Source organism: Varanus komodoensis, unplaced genomic scaffold (genome assembly GCF_004798865.1).
Source record: "Varanus komodoensis strain SLA01 unplaced genomic scaffold, ASM479886v1 scaffold10, whole genome shotgun sequence".
Taxonomy (NCBI): Eukaryota; Metazoa; Chordata; class Lepidosauria; order Squamata; family Varanidae; genus Varanus; species Varanus komodoensis.
Genome location: NW_025335269.1, coordinates 18,697,403 through 18,718,354, shown reverse-complemented (window position 1 = coordinate 18,718,354; position 20,952 = coordinate 18,697,403). Strand labels below are relative to the sequence as shown.

Below are 20,952 nucleotides of genomic sequence, written 5' to 3'. Positions count from 1 at the left end.
AAATAACCATTTAAAGAAAAATGAAATATTCAGGCCTCCTGCCAAGATTTTACAAGTTTTTCTTCTGCAAATGGAAGCTTACCAGTGCCATTTGCCCAATTTTCTGCCAGCCCAACCATGACTTATTGTGTCATCCAAATCTGAGCAGTGCATTTTGTTTAAGGAAGAGGAGAACCCTCAAATAACGCAACAACAGCCCATGGTTATGTGAGGAGTATTTCCCCTCAGATAATTACCCCAGGCAGTTAACTAGGCAAAGGGAACCCAGCATATACAAGTTTGTTTAAGTCATGCTGTTTTGTGGAAAACAGGCCATTATCTTCTATGGGTATAAACACACTGGTATTTACACAATGTACACAGTGGAAAAACTTTCACTAAATACGCCCCAACATTCCTCAAAATTTAGAAGAAACTTCTTTCAGGAAGACTGGGGAAAATAAAAATGTTGCCGTTCACATGTTATTATCCATTCCGTTTGGTTTAGGATAATGTAGTGGCGGCAGCCCACTGGCTTTCTTCCTAGTCAGTAGCCTCTGATGCTAAAGCTTTAAAAGAATATGGAAACAGAGATGCTAAGATAGTCCAGGGAAATGAATCCCCTGATTCATGTTAAATTGCTGTCCCCTGATAACTGAGCAAAACTGTCAGAAATTTTTAATACATAGTACTTGACAACCAGGCTCAAAACAAATAATAAACAGCCACATTAACTTTAAAACTAATCAAACTATGGGTATGCTAAAATGACTTTCCAAGTGAAACGATCACATGAAAATACCTGAAGCGCCCGTCTAAGCAAATTACTGTATAACTGAGTAAAAGCAATTCCTTTACCTTACATAAATAAAATTCCAATGCATTATTAATTGAATATATTACACTGAACTCTATATAGAGGGAAGAATGATACAGTTTAGAAGGAACTCAAATGACTGAATTTCAGGTTTCAATTTTAGCTAGCTAAAATATTATGAACTGTTGAAATTGACTGTAATCCTCAAGATGATCAATGGCTTCATGAACATACTATACTATGCATTCATTCTCATTTTCTGTAAAGAACAGCAGTGAGCTTCAGAATGGAGAGATCCATTTATAAAAGCTAGCTCCACAGCGTCTAATCACAGAAACAATGCCTTCTTGTTCTTTGATTTTAAATAGCGAATTTTATATTATGATTATATCTCATCCAAAATAACACCACACGAAGTATAAAAGACTCCAAAAGCATGCAGACTACTGATCCAAAACACTGAAACACTTAAAAAAATATACCTTCATTTTTGTCTGGCGATGATGAACCTATGGCACAGAACAACAACTCAGTATGTAGTGTTTTTTAAAAATATATTTTGACCATATCCTTTGGTCAATGATTGTACACCATGTATATGGCTTAATGTTATTAACAGAATAAAAGTGACACATAGCTATACATACGCTGAGATTGAGATACAACTTTTGTTCGACTACGGCCTCTGGAATCTGTCTTTGAGTTTCCCATGCCAATAGAGGGTGTTGAAAGCTTGGTTCGTACACGTCCTATAAAGTTAAAATAAAATAAAATGCACAGATCTTAGATAAGTAATTCAGAGAACATGGAAAGAAATATTAAAGCAAGTAGAATATTTTGCAAGCCAGGCTACTGCTCTGAATGTTTTAAATTTCTCATTAAAAGCTAAACTGCTAAAATGTCAAACTAGTGTAAATGGTTACATACTTGTAGACGAATAGATCAAGTGCATCAGGTAGGAAATTGTATCACAATTTATCAACAGAACTCAGTATGTCAGACAAAGAGGGTGCCTCCCTCTAACTGTAATTCTTCAAGTGGTTGTCTCTGTATTCCCACACACAGGGTCTTCCTCCTTTGGAAGCTTCCTCCATAGCTGAAGAATTTTGGTAGGAATCCTTCCCCACCCTCCTAGTATACATATCCTTGTAGGTTCCAGTCTGTTCCCTTAGTTCATGAAACCATTTGTTGTGACCTTGAGACCAAGAAGTACTGATACTCATTTTAGTACATACACTGACATTCCTACTGAATTAAATACCCTCCTTATAAACAGGAATCATAATGTAGATACGGAAGTGTGGTTGGTGGATGGGTTATGTGAACACACAGATAACCACTTGAAGAACCACAGTTGTTCTTCATGGTCTCTCTGCATCACACACATGGATTATTAACAAGCTGACTTACCAGAGAAGGGTCACTGTTGTCACTGCAGCAAAAACAAAACCACTACTCATCCAAAAGAACAGTCTGCTTATCATTTCTGATGGGAGTGGCTGGATTAGAGCAAGCCACTGCCCTAGAAAGTTCAAGGAGAAAAACACTGCTACCAGTGTTGATGTAGCAACTCCCCCAATGAAGAGAGCATGCACCTAAGCAGGCAGGTCCTGGCCAGCAAGCTCATAAGCCAGAGTAATAACATGCACTAGCAGGAAGCACAACAACGCAAGGAACACAGTTGCCCCTGGCACATTTTCCCATAGTGTATGAAGAGTCTGGGCAAATGTTGAAAAGATTTAGTCCACTATCTGCAAAAGGCTCAAGTCCTTCTGACATCTGAAGTATGCAGAGTACAGTCCACTGAGCAGGTGATGACAGGAAGAATGGTGAAACGACAATATCCTGATTCATGTAGAAATCCATAGCTACCTTTGGAAGAAAATCAAGAATAGGATGTAAGACTACCTTAAGTCAAATATGCAGGGTTGATCCTTGAGATGCAAAGCTATTGGCTCTCCAAGCTGAAGTAATGGCCACAAAGAAGGCAACTTTCCATGACATATCATCATGAGAGATTCAAATGGCTTGACTCTCAAAGCCTTCAACACCACTGAGAAATTCCAAGGAGCAGGAAATTGAAACAGAAGGTGAAGGTTGTGCATCTCATGGAGGAACTGCAAGATGAGAAGATGGAAAAAGACAGAGTCCTTTGAGAGATGCATGTGATGCCAAAGAAGCTGCAAGACAGACCTTGATAGACAATGCTTTCAAACAATGAGAAAAGGACCTCCAAGTTATATAAGACAACAAACAAGTGACAGGATCTAAGCCATTTGCAGCAGTCAGAAAACACTTTCCACTTCATTGCATAAAGAGGCCATTAAGGCAGACTTAATTTTGGGAGTCAGAGAAGGCAAAACAGTCCTCAATGTGTAACCTCTAGGCCATCATCCATAGCTTGTGTCTGAGTATCAGACACTACTCTGGTCCTGAACAAAAAGGTCCAGTATCAATTTCTTCTCAGGACTGGTGGAAGAAAGGAGTGACCACACCTGTGTCAGCCACCTTCAAGCTGGTAGGAGACAACTGGTGTCTTCATACATATCTTCATCAATGCTCTTGACAGCAGAGGAAAGAGAAGGTAAAGATAGAAGTCCCTTGTCCATTCCATTATAAAGGTGTTCCCCAAGCAAAGCTTGCCTACTTCTGCAACAGCAGTGACAGACTGCATTTTCCTGTGCTGCAAAGAGATCTGTTGCAGGGATCTCCTAATATTGAAAGAGAGAGTTCAGAATGATGTGGTCCACTTGCCAATCATATACTATCAGGAATGCTCAGCTGAGGAAATTCAACAAAGAATTGATCATTCCTGCAATATGAATTGCTACAAAATTGATCCTTCAATGAAGACCCTAGTGGTATAACCTCTGCTTTAGTCTGTTGAGTTGCATAGAATGTGTCCCACCCTGTTTGGTGAAAGGGTAAATACATCAGAACTGTAGTATTGTCCATCTCTATGTAAAACTTGCCAGCTGTCACATTGGTCTTGAATGTCTTGAGTACCTTCCATACTGACTAAAGTTCTGGTTAACTTTTGAAGACAATCTCAAGGTAACCAAGCACTGTGCACTGTGAATGACCTACAGGGAGGTATCTGAGACGAGTGTCCTAGTTGGAGATAGTTGTAGGAAAGACTTATCTTTCTGAAGATGTGCCAAGTATGTCCATTACCTCAGAGATAATCAGACTACAGGAGAATGCATTGGGAGTTACAGGTGGTGTCAAAATACCTGAGAAATCAACCCTGAAAGGAACATATTCCAAGCCTAACAGAGGCCATGACCATAGATACCATGACTCCAAAAAGGCCTTGGATTTTGAATGTAATTAGGATATTGGAGGCACAAAATTTCTTCATGAAGGTGATTGTTGCCTGAGTCTTTTCTTGAGATATTTTAGACTACCTCACAATTGAATTTAGCTCTGTAATGGAGAGAAGGGAGTATGAAAGTGAGGGGAAAGTCAAAGCGGCTATTTGTCAGAGGAGTTACCCTTATGTCTAGACACCTCATAGAGGTTCTGCAAGTATGACTGTTTCAGTACCAGACTGGTCTGCAGCTTCTGAAAAGGCCAAAAGGGAGAGCTTCCATCCTCAGTTAGGCCTCTTGAAAAAGTCCTAAATATCAGAGCCATGCTTGCTGTGTCAGTTTCTTTGTCGCACAGTCAGCTTGGTGTCAAGAGATCTGCTGACCAAGTACAATGTCTGTGCCTAGAAACAACCTGGCCAACTTGCATATGTAGCATAGAAGTAATTGCAAAGACAGGTCATTTTCTCCCATAGAAAAAGGTGGTACTGCATCACTGTGACTTGGTAATTGGCCATCCTCAATCCAAGAGCTGTGGAGAAATAAATCTTTCTGCTTCTCAGATGACAGCCTTGCTTGTCAATGGATGAGTGGAACTTTCTTGATTTGTCTTGTAAATGCTCTACTATGACGAAGTTATGCTGCAGGTGGGAGAAGAAAAATTGGGCATCCTTTTCTTGAATCTTATAATGCTTTCTAATCTTTTCAGTGTCAGTGCCACTGACAAAGCTGCTTATTGCAAAAGCTGGGCTGTTTGTTAGCATGTCAGTAGAAATGAAATGGTTATCAGTGTTGTCACTTTCAAGAACAGAGCATCAAAACGGTGCTCTGGTCCTTCACCCTTACACCTGTCTGTTGGGTTTCAAAACTATGGGACTCCGCTATCTACATCACCTGCTCCAAGAAACAGAGGTTCCTAGGTGGAGAATTGGAGGAAGAAACACCATCTCATCTGGTAGTAGGCAGCTTTATGAAGCCAAAGGTGACCAGTTTCAAGGCAAGAAATCATGGTATCTATGATGTACTGTCTGGGAACTGCCAGGCACCCCAATGAAATAACCTTCTGGGGGGAAGTGACCATCCGGAACACAGCAACTGGAGTATTATGGGGATTGGGAGCAGTTCCATCAAGTGTGTAGGGGACTTGGTCTTTCATCCCAGAAGTGTTCTGAAAATCTCTGCTGTGGTGAAAGTTGTCTTATAGATTCAGGCACTGTGTGTGCCTGCTGGACAGGGTGTCTTGGAAGACAGAAGTCCTAAATCTCAGCTTCCAAAATAGTACCAGCTCAATACTCAGTATCCATTTCAACACCAGCAAATTCTGTGGCAGGAGCAGGAGAAGTGCCAGTACAGCCAGTTATGATGTCATGCTGAATCCTCCTCCTGCTTCTGTGAATCCAATTTCCTGCTCCAAGCTTTCTTAGACAATTTCTTAGCCACCAACAATCCATCCCGGGTGGGAGCATCAAGGCCTGTGCTTAGAACTTGCCCAGGTGTTGACACAGTCTCGGCAGACATTGCAATTGAGGCGGAAGCAGGAGGCAGCAAAGAATGCCTCAGCAGGGCAGTGGTTTTCTTAGGCATTTCAACTGCTTCTAGAGCCGACTTCCAAATGATCCAAACAATTCCTAGGCACCTGCTTTGAAAATGCCTGGGTAAGAGTTGATGCGTCTCTCTCCTGGACAGAATAAACAAAGAGAATGCCGTTCTGTTGCAGTGAGCTTACTCACTGGGAACAGGGATTTTGCAGCCCTAATTTCTAGGTGATCACACAATCAGAAAACTGCAGTAAGAAAAAAAGAAAAATGAAACAAAGTAAAAGAAGAAAAAATAATACAAGTAAGAGAAAGAATACAATTCTTCAGCTGAATAATGGCCACAGACATGCAAGAAGTTCCTCATGAGACAAACACAATGACAGACTGAGAGGAGCTGAGGTGTGAACCCACTAGAAACATACAGAATAAGATGGTAGCTAAGGTTCCTACCAAAATTCCTCCGCCATAGAAGCTTCTTAAATGAGGTTCCGAGCAGGCACAGAGCCCATGTGTGTGATGCACATAGACCATGAAGTACTAATTTTAAAAGGGAATTGCACTAAGTGCAACATTTTGCAAGACCACCCACTAGCATATATCCGTTTTTAAAAGTACAGTTTGAATAATGATTCTGGCAAGCCATTAGCCCTCACAGTGAGCTAATTATAGGTCTAGAATATTAAGTTAATGAAGATAACAGGGTTTTTCCATTCCTTGTCTTCTTTTCTTTCTGGTTTAAATATCATGGGCTGGATCCAGTATCTATGTGAGAGAAAGGAATCTTCCATGAGAAGCTTCCTTCCATTGATTTTTTCAGATCCTTTCCCCTTGCTATCTCACTTCATTCAGTAATGTTTCCTGACTCTCTGTGTTCCATTTTCAGGACACTGGAGGGAATGACATAGAAAGAAAATGGTGAGGAACTCCACTTATAGTAATTCAAAATTTGGATCCAACCCCATTTTTTTTTAATTCTCCCAGATACTGAAGACTGCTAAACAAAAGGAGAAACCTCAAGTCAAATATAATAATTTACCATCACAGTTGCAATATGGGTGAGTGTCACACTTCCTTTTTTTGTTGTGTTTTGGTAAGGGCAATTTTTATTTAGTAAGGAGAAACAGGAAAACATTGTATCAGTAAATCTACTGAGCAAAACAACTACTTCCTATCCTCTGCTTAATTTGAATATGTATCTCCTTATTTCCAAGAACTAAAAATTAAAACCATTCTTATACGATCCAGAAAGTTTTCATTGCAGTGATCTGTTTAGTAGTGTGAATTAGAGGCAAGATATTTTTTCTGGAATCTTCATTTCCATTCCCAAAACACAATTGATCCATGATAGTCCAGGACCTGCCATAGACCACCCATTAAAAAAGAGATGTGCAGAGAACATTCAGATAATGTTGAAGTTTGTACATACGGCAGGCCCATGTAGGAACTCATGTAACCTGGGAAGATATGGACATTCTGGTGTATGCATAGTGTGGTTGCCATTTTCCAAGATGTCTTGCCTTTGAACGGAAATGTGATAACTTATGAAAAAATCCATGTAAAAAGCTAATTTTGGTGGCAATATTTAGGATTTTTTAAAATCAAGATATGCAGAACTATGTTATTAGTCATAGCAGCAGATAGGCTTGCTAAACCAGCTATGCCTTTGTTTTAGGGTTGTTCAATCTCTTTCATCCCAAGGGTGAAATTCCATTTGGAGAAGCCGGGGGGGGGGGGGCGCTACATTCCAGTGGGGGTGAAGACAAAATCCAAAAGTGCCACCAAATTTGTGAATATTAAGCTGGAGGTACTCCAACTTTCTAGAATGGAGAGGAAAATGGCAGAAAAGCCCAGAACTATCAAATGATTGGTGGTTAGTGCCAGGGGTTTGCCACCTAGGAAATCCCAGAGACAGCTTTGCAAGAGCTCTTTCTTGACTGAATATATATAGAGGCACTGTGTAATTATTATAAGAACTTTATTACAGTATTCATGTTCTGATAACCTCCTCTTTATATTATCAAAATGGTTAAAATTTTGCAACTGCCTTTGCAAATTGTTCAGAAACTTCAGTTAGTAAAAAAGAGGCATCTTCTCCCATATTTAACCACCTGAACAGTAAGCTCACTGTCCCAATACCCTCTTTTAAGTGCTTTTACTAAATAAGACAAGGCTCAGAACTGAGAATGAATGAGAGAGCGCACAGGCCTTTTCAGTGATGGAACCCTCCTCGTGGAAAGCAACTGAGAAGATGGGGTTTTCAAAGACCTTAGATTACTATGTACACGAGCAAAAATTTTATCAAGTTTAATGATTTATTTAGATTTACCTGTCAACTACGGCTATTATTGGAATGTAAGCAATTGTTTGAATTAGTCCACATTGTATTTAATGTTATTAAATATCTGCTTCATTTTTATTCCAACTTTTTCTCCTAAGGAACCTGTATGTCTTCTTCACAATAATCTGTTGATGTACATTGGTCTAAGAAATGGTGATTGGCTGAAGCGCACCCAGTGAACTCTAACGCACAGCAGAGATCTGAATTTGGGTTCTCCTGCTCCACATGTGCCATTCTACTGACTAGACAACAGAGGCAGTAACAGTAACTTCATTAAGAAAACCCTAAATTTTGCCATCAAATGAACTTTCTATATCCATTTGTTCATGAGTTATCTCACATTGTGAAACGTGTTCCTACAGGGGACAGAAACACACGCAAACTTCAAGATTCCCTGCATATCTTTTTAAAAAATATCTGGTTCAGAAATAATACTGAACTTAAGATTAACACTTTATTCTTAAATTTTATTGCACATTAAAATATAGACCTAAGGGAAAGCAGTTTGTTACACCATCTAGTTAAATACAATTCTCATACTCCTTAGATTTCCTACATGAGGTATTATTCAGCCAAATAGAGAGGAAAGTCCACAGAGAGCCTATGAGATGAGAGCCAGTAATAAAAAGTTATTTAGTTATTAGTACTGTTATCAATGTAAGTTTATTATGCAGAAATAGGTTTTGTTAAAGCTAACACCATCTTACATATGCAATGATAGTATTTTTCCAGCTACTTATTGGGATGAAAAGAGATTGTAAATGCATAGATTTTGACCTGCAAAGAGCAGGAAGACAGAGTGCCACCATTTTGTTATGAGGCTTAAAAACCATAAAGACAATATCCAGCTTCTTCTACAATAAAAAGAAAAGAACAAGGCAAACTGTTCTATTATCTGAAGCTGCAAGTATTCTAATTATTGTTAATTACAGGGCTGCTATGCTGGTCAACAGAGTGGTCAAATATTATCAAACATTCCAAGAATGGCACTGTGTAGATCAGATAATGCAGGCAACCTAAACCCCTCCAGCTCCCACTATCCTTAACCATTGGCAAGAACAGGTAGGACTTATGGGAACTATAGCCTCATATACCAGCTATAACTCTGGTACAGATGGGAAATTGTCCTTTCATTACTTTTTTTTAGCAAAACCAAGTGTGAGGACATGTTGTCCTCTAGCCTGCTGCATTTAGAGGCAAAGCTAGCATCACAGCACAGCTTTCTCAGTGCTACCTGCTATAACTACAGGCATCTCCAAAGAAGATCAGAAGCAGGGAAGTGGCAGATGTCACTGCAGAATGGGCAGTACGCTGATCAAGTCGCAGGTAGATACAGGTTGAAACGCACCACCACATAAAGCTCATTAGAAGCGGCTTGGCTAATCACACAAGACCATTTATTTGACAACATTTGACCAATATTTGAATGGTCAGTTGCCTAACTGTGCTAGACCGCAATCTTTGAATGGAAAAAGGAATGTCTAGCACCCAGTAAACAGTAGCACCTGCTTCCAAAAATATGACAATGTCTGTTTAGCATGTGGAAATTTCTACTGAAAACATTTAACAAAAACAATGTAAAGTGAACGAGTTTAGGCAACTAAAATAAAATTTGAATAAATATATTTTATTGCACATGATTACTTGGAAAAAAGCAAAGACTTTTTGCAAAGCAATATTGCAGCATGAAAGATTTTGCAAATAAATACATATTGCAGCAGTGAAAAAAATAGGTAAGCCAAATAATAAATTAATCCTGAAAGTCACATAATGGACTGAACACTTCGTACAAGACTATAGCTTATGAAAATGGAAGTATTAAGATGGAAGTGTTTGCTTTTTAGCATAAGATTCTTTCTCTTACCATCTTCAGAAGTTGTTCCTAAATAGGAAAAAATATTAAAACAATGACATTCCAAGCATAATATATAGTTTCTGTATCAGGAAAGCAATCACTGTTTGGCTTCCCAAGTACATACAATAAGAAATTATATTAAGCAGTGTAGCCATGTACTTTTAGATCCTGGACTTGATGTCTACTGTGTGTGTAATGCTTTTTGACAGCCACATGTATTACTTTTGAACCACACAGTTTTAATTTCTTTTCCCTGCTCTCCTCCTCTATTGCTATTCCAGGTTTTACAATTGCTTCTACAATCCTGATATGTTAAAGTGCCAAAATAAAATAAATTAAATTAAAAAAATAAAGTTCTACCAAGTCTGATTTTTAAAAAATAGATAACATGTGCAATGTCACAATTTAAAACATTTATATCATGGCATCAGAATGACTATAGCAACAAAATAAGAGTTTGCTTCTGCTGCCCTGATAAACATCTACTTGAGTATAATCACAATTTTGTTGTATAAAAGGATAGTATAGAGGCATAAATAGAATCAGTATGTCACTCTGCACATGCTGAGCCAGCCAGACCCAAATACAGCATATTTTAAAAAATAAGAGCGGGTGCTGCACTGAGTAGCATCTAGACATGCCCATGATGGGGCAAGTACTGATGCTGGACCGGTTTGCTGCTGTTCTGTCCCTCATTCTCCCCCAAGCTAGCCATGGGGGTTCTGGTGGTCATGGGGTCCTAGGTTTTTTGCCCCAAGTTCCAGCCTTCTCTGCACTATCTTAGCATATTATACAAGAATGAATTCACATCCATTGTACTTTTCACTAAAATTACTCTGTAAAATCAGTAGCTGTTTCCTTTATTTTCAGGTGTGGAATGCAATGTTACATACATCTACCAATAAATACTGCTAGAACTTTTTTAACCACAGATTTGGGATATCATACAGAAATGCAAAGATACTATCAGCTAAATCCAGACAACTCAATCCACAGCACACTTTGAAACTGGTCCATGTTCTTAGGAAAACATATGCATGCCTTGGACATAAAATTTCAGTATAACCTTTGAGATAAATGAATTATGAACATACTATAGCTTTTCTTCCCTGTTTCAATCTTAACTGCCCAGAAAGCTTTGGTTACTAAGCAGTACAGAATTGTAATGAATGAAATGAAAAGAATGTATACAGACAAAAATCTAAAAACTGACAAAGCAATTATGGCTATAATATCCCTATGAATTGAATAAATGTACTGGTAAATTATCTCAATAAACTAGTACCTGGAATGTACTTGGAAACAATGAAATTTATTAAGTGGACAAGATGTTGGCAGCTCAGTACTGGAAATCCTATACATCTATTCATTTGTGTATCACAGAATTGTTTTACAGAATTTGTTACAATGACAGTAATAAGGCCAACAAGGGCACTTAAGGTAAATTACTTAGGCATTGACTGGGTTTATTATAACATTTATAATTAAAATTAAAGACAGTATATTACACAATGTTTTCAGAAATTTGATAATGTTTTATGCTATTATATATAGACATGAGAAATTCTCAGACCTTTGCAAGGTATTTCTTAATAATGCTTTTTAAGGTGCTATTTATGATAGAAAATGGGTGGTCATCTTTTATTTCACACATTTTATATGTTCTCTCTTACATGTACTTTGATGTATTGATATTATGGATGTATCTTGTTTCTGGTACATATACAAGTGGATGCATGGGCATGAATGCTAAGGAAAAATGCATTGGACAGCCTGACAGTTACATGCATCTGGTATTGAGAATTCAGTTAGGCATTTAGCTAAATCAGGGGCATTCAGAGCTAGAGGGGTTTGGGTAACTATATCCTAGCCGGTTATTAATAGATGGGTAACTGTATTTACAGTTTAATTCAGCTTGTGACCTTCAATTGTTCCTTATTCAGAGAAGGGGCGAAGAAGGCCTCCTTTTAGCTTTCAAATTAGCAGGTGACACGTTATTGCGAGATAAACAAATATAGCCTATAGTAAATGGAGTACAGTTGTCAGTAAGGCATAACAATACTGAACTCAGAGACAGGCAGTGGACTTTGAAATTAACACCATACTTTCACAAGTGTCAAATTCGGTTTATGAAATGTTTTACAGGAAGAGGCAATTGCGATTGTATTAAAGTGGGAAGTGTTATCTCCTGTTGAACAATAATAGATTAGAAAAGGAAAATGTGCTAGCAAGAGTACACAACTGGGGTTGAAAGACTAGAATCTTGGATCCTGTTATACTGCTGTTATTGCTATTACTGTTATATGAGAGAGGTAGTGTAAACCTGGGTGTACAGAAACACTGCAATTGCCATGGAAGATTGCAAACCATTTCTATTTCCAGATTACAAAATAAAAAAACTGAGAATGACAAAGGTAATGTCTCTAAGACCATCCCTGTAATTATAGCAAGTTTAGGATCTACACTCCAGATATTTTAGGTTTCAACTACAAGCTATTGTATGATGCAGTTACAAGAACTGAGAGCTACATGTAGAAAGCCTCTTGGTTTTTATGCTAGTTATTTTATATTTGTACATACAGTTTAACAGTTTCATCATCTTAATTTGGCAAGACAACAGTAACAAGTCATCACGCCTAGCATGCACATGAACTGTAACCAATCCCACTGAATGCATTCACAATACAAACTGATAAAATAAAGAGCCATGTAAATATAATTGTGGAAACATTTTAAATGCATGAAAAGTTAACCCCCCTCCTTGGCAGCAGAAACTGGGGAAAAAACAAAGTGTAGAGAAAATAGTATGTATCCCACAATACGTTAAATTTAAAGAAATCAGAATATATTTGACATTTGGACAATAGATCTGTGTAGGCTGCATATATGATTTCTTTTTTAATTTATTGCAATTTGCATCTGTTAATAAGTTGACCAAAATTTTGTTTTAAGCATAACTATGAATACCAGACTGAAAAATAAACACCTATAAGCTTGAATGCACTTCATTCTTGCACTGAGCATTCTGTGATATACTAGTACAGACTTGCATTTTTAAAAACACAAAAGCAATATAAAATGGAAAAGTGGTCAAATGTTGTTTCTCTAGAAGATGTTCAATAGTCTATATTGAAATTGCTAAAAAGTTTGCTTAACAAAACTTAATGATTTCACTCCAAAAGACACTTAAAGAAGAGAATGCAATAAACCAAGAAAGAAATTAAATCTCTCATGACAACTTGTTAATACTCTCAGGATCCATATGAAAATTTAAGGAGCCATTTAAGTTGACCCTTGCTAAATCCCTGCCCTAGAAAGTGGCCTCTGACACAGAACAAACTTGAAGACGACTCACAGGTGAACATATGCAAACTGATGCTGCTCCCTAAAACTGCTACCTATAAATGCAAAGTAAATAGGACTGCCAGTTAGAGAAGGCAAAAGACTGCAAACTTAAGTTTGGTTTCCCTGCTACTCTAGTGAAACAGTCTAGAAAATGACAATTCATTGTTCATTCGATTGTCAGTTGCTAAAGTAATACAATGCCGTCCTTCAAAACTTCACAGGACTAGGCATCTTGATAGATGTTGTGTTAGAAGTGAACAGTCAGGCTTCAGACTTTCCTATTAACATGCAAAGGTTAGCAAAAACGTATATAATTAGTCACAAGCTGATACACATACTGTATGAACATTACAAAAGTTAAGTAAATAGAAATCACAAGATTAGTAGTTTTAAAAATGAGAGAGAAAATAAGGTCTTACCATCTATCTTGTCAGAAGTATCCTCTTTGTTGCAAGAGCAGGCAAGGAAACAGGGAAAACTTAGTGCATTAGACAAACAGTGTCAACAAGAGAGCCACAAAACATTCATTAAGAAAACCACATTAATATGTGTATTCTGCAGACACTTGTACATTGAATTCATGCATACACTAACTTCAGCAATTCTCATATTAGAAGTTGCAAGCTCAGAATACACCACCAGCACCAATTTTATTAGAATATGAAATTTATTAGTGTTCTCTGTCACAGTACAGACCACATGAAAGCAAATAATTTGCACTTAGTACCAAACATCTATACCTACATTTACAGGATTTCATTCAGACCCAAAGTATTTATACTTTAGTCCCAATAATATCAATGGAACTTAAGTTAGTTATGACTCAAGTGTACCTTATATTTCAATGAGACTAAAGTGGACTCTGCTAGAATTTAATGAGTAGTAAAAAATAAACCATTTTTTTAAACTTATGATATTTTAAAGAAAGTCCCATCACAGTAAAGAAGACACCAGAGTAAAAAAAATGATTAAGTTACAGGTAGAGAAATTAACACTAATTCCTTTCTTACACCAGAATACAAGACCAAATAACATCATTTCTTGGCTATCACCAAGAGTACGAGACTAGTACATTCCACTAAACTCAATTAAAATAAATTTATAATTTTAAAACAAAATTTGGTGAAAATTCCCTAAGCATACTATTTCATATCTTCCATGTTTTTCGTTGTCAAGCAACTGACCATATAAAGTGGGTAGAAATAGCATGAGAGTGGAATACACATAAAAGCAACATACCATATCCAATCAACAACTTCAACCCCCGCCCCCCAAAGAAAGACAACAGTGAAATGTACACAGGGCAGAGACTGTCCACTGTAGAAAGGTGAAGAACCAGAAGTAACCTAAATCAATTAACAAGGAAATCTTTAAAATTCTTTCTTTTGTAATAATTCTTAAGAAAACACATCAAAGCAGATTAGCACTGGATTTGTCACTTCCTACTAACAAATGAACAGTGGTGGGCAAGGTTCAGGCCTACACAATTTTAGGATTTCTGTTTGTTTTAGTTTTAACTAAAAACTCAAAGTAAACCGGCCACAGCCAAGTACAAATAGTGATTTGGGGTACAGATTTGAGGTATAGAACTGAGAAACAAAATGGCTTTGAGTACATGTTGATTTTATCTTTGAGTTGCACTTGGACTCTGGCAGCCAAGTTAAGGATGGGTATTTCCTGAAAAGCAACACAGTGGTCCGGTTTGTATGCTCAGAATGGCTTGTTAACATCCTTACATATGACACTTATATGCTAGCTGATCTGCTTAATTACCCTCACCAGGTATGGCTTGTACTGTCTGAACTTGGCAAGGGTGGCTTGTTGGAGCATTTAAAAAACCCACTCCATGGTTTGTTGTTGGTGCTTTGTAAATTAGACTTCTGTAACGCGCTCTACGTGGGGCTGCCCTTGAAGACAGTCCGGATACTTCAATTGGTGCAAAACAAAGCTGCCAGGTTGTTGTTCTCATATAACCCCAGTCCTCCGTCAGCTTCACTGGCTCCCCACTGAAGTCCGGGCCCAATTCAAGGTGTTGGTTATCACCTATAAAGCCCTTAATGGCTTGGGTCCTGGTTATCTAAAGGAGCACTTGCGTCCATATCTGCCCTCCCACCCCTTGAGATCGGTGGTAGAGGCCCTTCTCCAGGAACCCTCCGTGAAAGATATTAGGAGGGTGAGTACCCGGAGGAGGGCCTTCTCTGTGGTAGTGCCCCACCTATGAAATGCGCTCCCCAGAGAGGTCTGCCTGGCGCTGTCGTTATTTGTTTTTCGGCGCCAGGCCAAGACCTTTTTATTTAAACGTTATTTTAATTGTTAAATGTAATTATTGATTTTATACCTGTGCTGGGATGTCTCCTGATTTTTAATGTAATTGTATAGTTGTTTATTTGTTTTGGAAGCCGCCCCAAGGCTTTTGCTAATGGGGTGGCATATAAATGTTCCAAATAAATAAATAAATAAATAAATAAAATCACTCAAGAAGGCACCCTTAATGAATTTAAACAATGCGAGAGGCTACAGTTGCAGGACTTAGACTTACAACTTGGAGTCCTTGGACACTGCAAACTGCTGTGGCTAATAAGCCACACTGGACTATAATAATTGTCCGATTAAGGTCATTCTGTCCAATACAGCAGTGGTTACTCCTATGACCATAGGGAACGTTACCAAGAAAGCTATTTAGGTGCCTGCCCAGGAGCAACTAACAAAGCTCTATTATGGGAGTATCAACAGAACATAAAATCTCTTTCTTTCCCTTTCTCTTGCATAGAACTGCTAATTTTGAATTTTTTGCTGTATTTGCTGCCATAGCTTTCCGAACACAATGCTGAGAAATGCTTGTTTTCAACGGAAGAAGCCAACTGATATGGAAAAGTATTTCCCTTATTTATTTAGTAGAACAACAAAACACTTCTCGTTACCAAGGCATAATCATTCTGATTTTGAACAGTTTCTTACACATTAGAATCCCAGATGTTCTTAATCTGCTATGACTCTTCCTTCTACAACCATTACTATGACTAGAAGGGATGAAGCTCTGAAACTAGTTCTTATGCAAAGACTTAACTGCATCTAAGAGAAGCACATAAATAAGTGAAAGCTTTTATCCCTTTTACAAATTGCATCACTGTCATCATAAATAGGAACGTCTGACCACTAACAAGTTCAAATCATTAGAGTGAGATCTTGAATAACAAAAGACTGCTGAGACCACCACAAAATATCATACTCAAATCGTACCAGTTCATAGTAAAAATATCCCTATATTAATATGAAACCTCTGAGCATACATTAGGTATAACACTAAGCTTGCAAAGAGATGGTTTCTGAAAGAGACCTATTTCTTCATATCCTGAGAAACAGATAACACGCTACTACTGAGACAGTTGCTATAGTCCACCTCTCCGTTGTAGGAAACCAGTGCAATCGTAAGCATTTTTACTCTGAATTTATTCCCAGCCGAGTCTGAGTGTATTTACTGCATAGTAAATATGCTTAGGACAGAAGCTTACATGTACTTCATGTCAGAATGATCTTTTCCACCAAACTTTTTACTAAGCACATTGGATCAAGCAGTATACAAAAAGGAAGCTTAACCAAATGCGACAATGTTCCACTGGGCAACATCAGTAATATCACTAAAGGTTAGTAATATCACTAAAGGTACTGAAAAAGTACATGCATTCCGATGCTGAAAGGAAGTTTAAGTAGTAGGTTAAGTATTATTAAACAAGGTCCCCTCACCTAGTGAAGCATAAGATCCTGGAGGTAGACCAGCTGCTGCTAAACGGCCAGCTCCTGCTGGTTGACCAATACCATGTCGTGCCTTTGCACCAGCAGCAGCATTAACATCAATGTCACTGCGAGACCTCTGCAGTGTTCCTGGGCTAGGAGCAGTCTTGGTGCCCCCTGCAACTGAAAGTAAAGGTGATTAAATTTAAATGTATTACACTACCTTTCTTGGTTCAATTCCTACTACCCCTATAAGTGAAGAACTCAAAGTAAATCCAGATAAGATCTTTAAAAGAGAAAGAAAGAATTTCCAGACTAAGTCTAGACTAGTATATTGGGCAGTTTAGCATACCACAAGGAAAGATTTACCTCTGCCAGCCATACTTGCTGAACTGGATGTCGACCATTTTGAAGAGAACGGGCGACTGAAAACAAAGGCAACAGCAGTTATTTTAGTAAGGCAACCTATTATACATTTTGTGATATACTGAGTTATTCTCTTAACCCCCTCTCTTTTGCTGCTATGGCAACAATTCCACATTCTTAAACTACTGAAAAAGCTCAAATGTTTTGTGTATTTTATTCCTACTTCAGTATGTTATTAAAGCAAATTAGAAGCTTATATTTTGGATCATAACAAGTCTTACATACATTTATCTTACTACTGGATTGAAAATGAACATACAGTAAATGTTCTGCAGACAATGGCTACCTCTTTAAATTAAAACTGAGTTAATTGCATATAAATTATATTTATACAAGGGTAGATGTGCCAGAACATGTATTCAAGTATGCAATCTGTTAACAGAAATTCAATGGAAAAGGAAATGTATTAATTAATTAAAAGATTTTCTACCCCATCCACTACTAGTGTCTCGGGATGGCTTATAACAAGCTGTCTGCAGCTTATCTTCCTGCCTTGCATATGCTAGTTCCTCAACATGACTATACCATATTTACCCTTGACAAACTTTGGAACACTAGAAAAAGGCATGGCTTCTGGGATAGTTTGTAAACCTATCTGCTGGATGTTGACAACATGATGAACTGTACCTGGCAAGGGTATTTATGGTAATTCTAGGGCATGCAACTAGCAGTGCAGAAAAATGAGCTTATTTTCATTGCCTGGCCAAACAAACTTAGGAACTACATCTGATTTATGACCATGGTTCCTGATTCAGCAAGTGGTACATGGTTGGAAATATGACTCTGCATACAGATTTCTTTATCTGGATTCTAAAATGACCCTTACTTGAGGCTTTCCTGAGAGCTGGAGGATGACCTGTCTGATTGTGGAAGTGATGCGATGCTACCAGAATTCTTTAAGTATGTATGGAGACTTCTTTGATAGGATGGCTCAAGATTATTATACAGCGCCTCGGCTTCACCTGGAAAATGATTTCTTAGACCTAGGTAAGTCCTGCAAACAAATCATTTAATATTTATTATGGGCAGCATGACCATCACACACAAACACACACACGGGCGGGGGGGGGGGGAGGATTAGTTTAATCACCCATCCCCAATCTGTGAGGCTCAATCACATCAGAATGGAAAAGTATTGTGGTCCATTAAGATACACATTTTTATTCTCCTCTTAAAAAGCATCAACACTTTCAAGAATAGCAAAATAATCTTTTAATCTTACTTTCTTGCCTCTACTCTTGCCTCAGCATCAGCATCATGAATGCCTTTTTTGATGGTTTCAACCAAGACAGCTGCATGCCTGTAAGAGAAGAACCGAATCTAGCAGTGCATACAAAATATACATATTATCTTATGATAAATTTGGCTTCCAGACTGCAATATTGGTACAGGTTGTAGAATTTTCTTCTGGTTGTTGTGTAGAACTATCCAGTGTGGCTTTATCTTCTCCTACTTGCTCAAGAGGAAGGGAAACATGAGACTAGCCCTTTAAAGTAAGCTCCTCCTCAGCTCCAAATGAGGACAAGCTAATGGTAGAAGACATGAATTTCATAGTTATCTGAAAAAGTTAAATAAAGGAGGAAAGAGGACAGGCTCTTTAAAAAGTGTGAGCTGCTTTCCAAACCAATTGTGCTGAATGTCTGTGTGTCCTATGTGAAGAAGGTTTAGGTGGATCTAACAGCTACTAAGCATCGAGAAGAATCTAGATATTTCTGCATGTCAACCAAAAGAAACGTGCACAACAAGTACCAACATTCTTTTCTTTGTTGGTGCGGCAGGCATCCAGAATGTGATGGGAAAAGCAGTATACCATCCTAGAATAGCTGACTGGCTGTATTATGACTGAGACCATAATTTGGTTTGCATGTCTTAGCCATTAAAAGGAATGAATAAATGACCACTAGTGCATTTGTTACTTTCAATTACCAACCTATGAGAGCTCCATTCCTAGCTTGTTACTGTGATGTCAGAACCCAAACATTTGGGGTTTTTTATTTCCTATGTAAGAAAAGTGGCACTCAAGTCAGCTTACAAATACATCTTGATTAAATCAATAAAATATATGTTCTAAGTATAAATTTAAAGATACAACAACAGCAGACTAAAACTGCATTCAACCCAACAGGCCCACCAAAGACATCCTTGAATTAAAAGTTTTTCTTCTTATTGACAGGATTTATTTATCGTATGGCACATTCACATCATACTTCAATAAAAAACACAGCCATAACAATATCGCATACAAAATATAAGATCCAAAACATTATAAGCATATATCTGAACTACAGATATAATTTTTTGCTTTGTTTGTCACAACCAGGGAACCACTAACTCTTCTTTGTAAGCTCTATTTTGGCCCACTGTCACCATATGTTGGATAGTTTGTCTTTTGGACCCACAATCACAATTCAATGATGGTATTTTGCCTCGTTTATAAAGAGCATCTGCACTATTGGCAGGAGAACAGCAGGCTCCCTCAGCACAGTGTTCCACAGCTTGGAAGCATCAACTGAGAAAGACCTCTTTGGTTCATCACCAAGCAGGCCTCTACAAGTGGCAGCCTCAAAAGAAGGACCTCTCTCAAGCATCTTAAAACCTATGCAGGCACGCTCATACAGGGGAAGATAGAAACAGAGCGAGTCAGAAGGGGCCTCCTGGGCCATCTAGTTTGACCCCCGGCTCCAGCCAGCTCCACTCATGACATGCCCAGCATGTGCATGTCCAACCTATCTTTGAACACCCTCACCGATGGGGCCTCAACCATGTCCTGTGGAAGTCCATTCTATACCCTCGGAGTCCTAACTGTCAGGAAGTGCTAACTGGCATCTAAATGGAACCTTGGGTTCCCTAAGCTTTGCTGTGTTGGATGTCCTGCCTTCCTCTCCAGGGGAGAACAGGTCTCTACCCACCTCTGTGTGACATCCCCTCACATACCTGTATGTTGCCAACATATCCCCTCTGAGCCTCCTCTTCTCCAGGCTAAAGAGACCCAGTTCCCTCAGTCTCGCCTCATATGGCATCCCCTGCAAACCGGCCGCTAACCTTGTGGCCCTATGCTGCACTCTAACCTGGCTATATCCTTCCTGTAATGAGGGGCCCAAAACTGAGGACAATACTCCAGTTGCGGGTGCACCAGAGTCATATAGAGTGGCAATAATACCTCTCTTGATCTAGAAGCCACACTTCTGGCTATGTAACCAAGGGTGGCGTTCACCCTCTTGACCACCGCATCACACTGCTAACTCATGTTTAGCCTGCAGTCAACCAGCACCCCAAGATCCCTTTCACAAGTGCTGCTCTCCAGCCACTTGTCCCCTAACCTGATGACACCTATTCCTATGGCGCAAGTGCAAGACCTCGCATTTATCCACATTGAACACCATCCTGTTGTCTCCTGCCCACTTCCATAATCTGTCCAGATCTGTTTGGATCTGGAGTACCTGCTCCTCAGCTGTGGCCACTGCTCCAGTTTTAGTATTGTCTGCAAATCTGATCAGCAGACTGTTCACCCCTTCTTCCATGTCATTTATGAAAAGATTAAACAGAATCGGCCCCAGGACAGAGCCCTGGGGAACTATGCTTGTCACAGGCCGCCATCCTGATGATTCCCCACT

The 20,952-nt window shown here is 38.7% G+C and overlaps 1 protein-coding gene across 20 annotated transcripts in view; it reads right to left on the bottom strand.

Annotated features, from left to right (window-relative positions):
* The window catches only part of CLASP2 (cytoplasmic linker associated protein 2), a 136,652-nt gene that overhangs the window by 39,176 nt on the left and 76,524 nt on the right, over positions 1 to 20,952 (bottom strand). For 7 of the 20 annotated variants that reach the window (XM_044455203.1, XM_044455211.1, XM_044455267.1 and 4 more), the window contains exons 15-22: positions 18,561 to 18,638; positions 18,165 to 18,332; positions 17,282 to 17,337; positions 16,925 to 17,095; positions 13,600 to 13,623; positions 9,845 to 9,862; positions 1,444 to 1,545; positions 1,279 to 1,305 (exon numbers count right to left, since the gene is read on the bottom strand). In XM_044455203.1, the coding sequence (XP_044311138.1) occupies positions 1,279 to 1,305; positions 1,444 to 1,545; positions 9,845 to 9,862; positions 13,600 to 13,623; positions 16,925 to 17,095; positions 17,282 to 17,337; positions 18,165 to 18,332; positions 18,561 to 18,638 (644 nt within the window). The remainder of the gene's footprint in view (positions 1 to 1,278; positions 1,306 to 1,443; positions 1,546 to 9,844; positions 9,863 to 13,599; positions 13,624 to 16,924; positions 17,096 to 17,281; positions 17,338 to 18,164; positions 18,333 to 18,560; positions 18,639 to 20,952) is intronic. The other 13 variants (XM_044455228.1, XM_044455294.1, XM_044455304.1 and 10 more) reach the window with 5 other exon arrangements.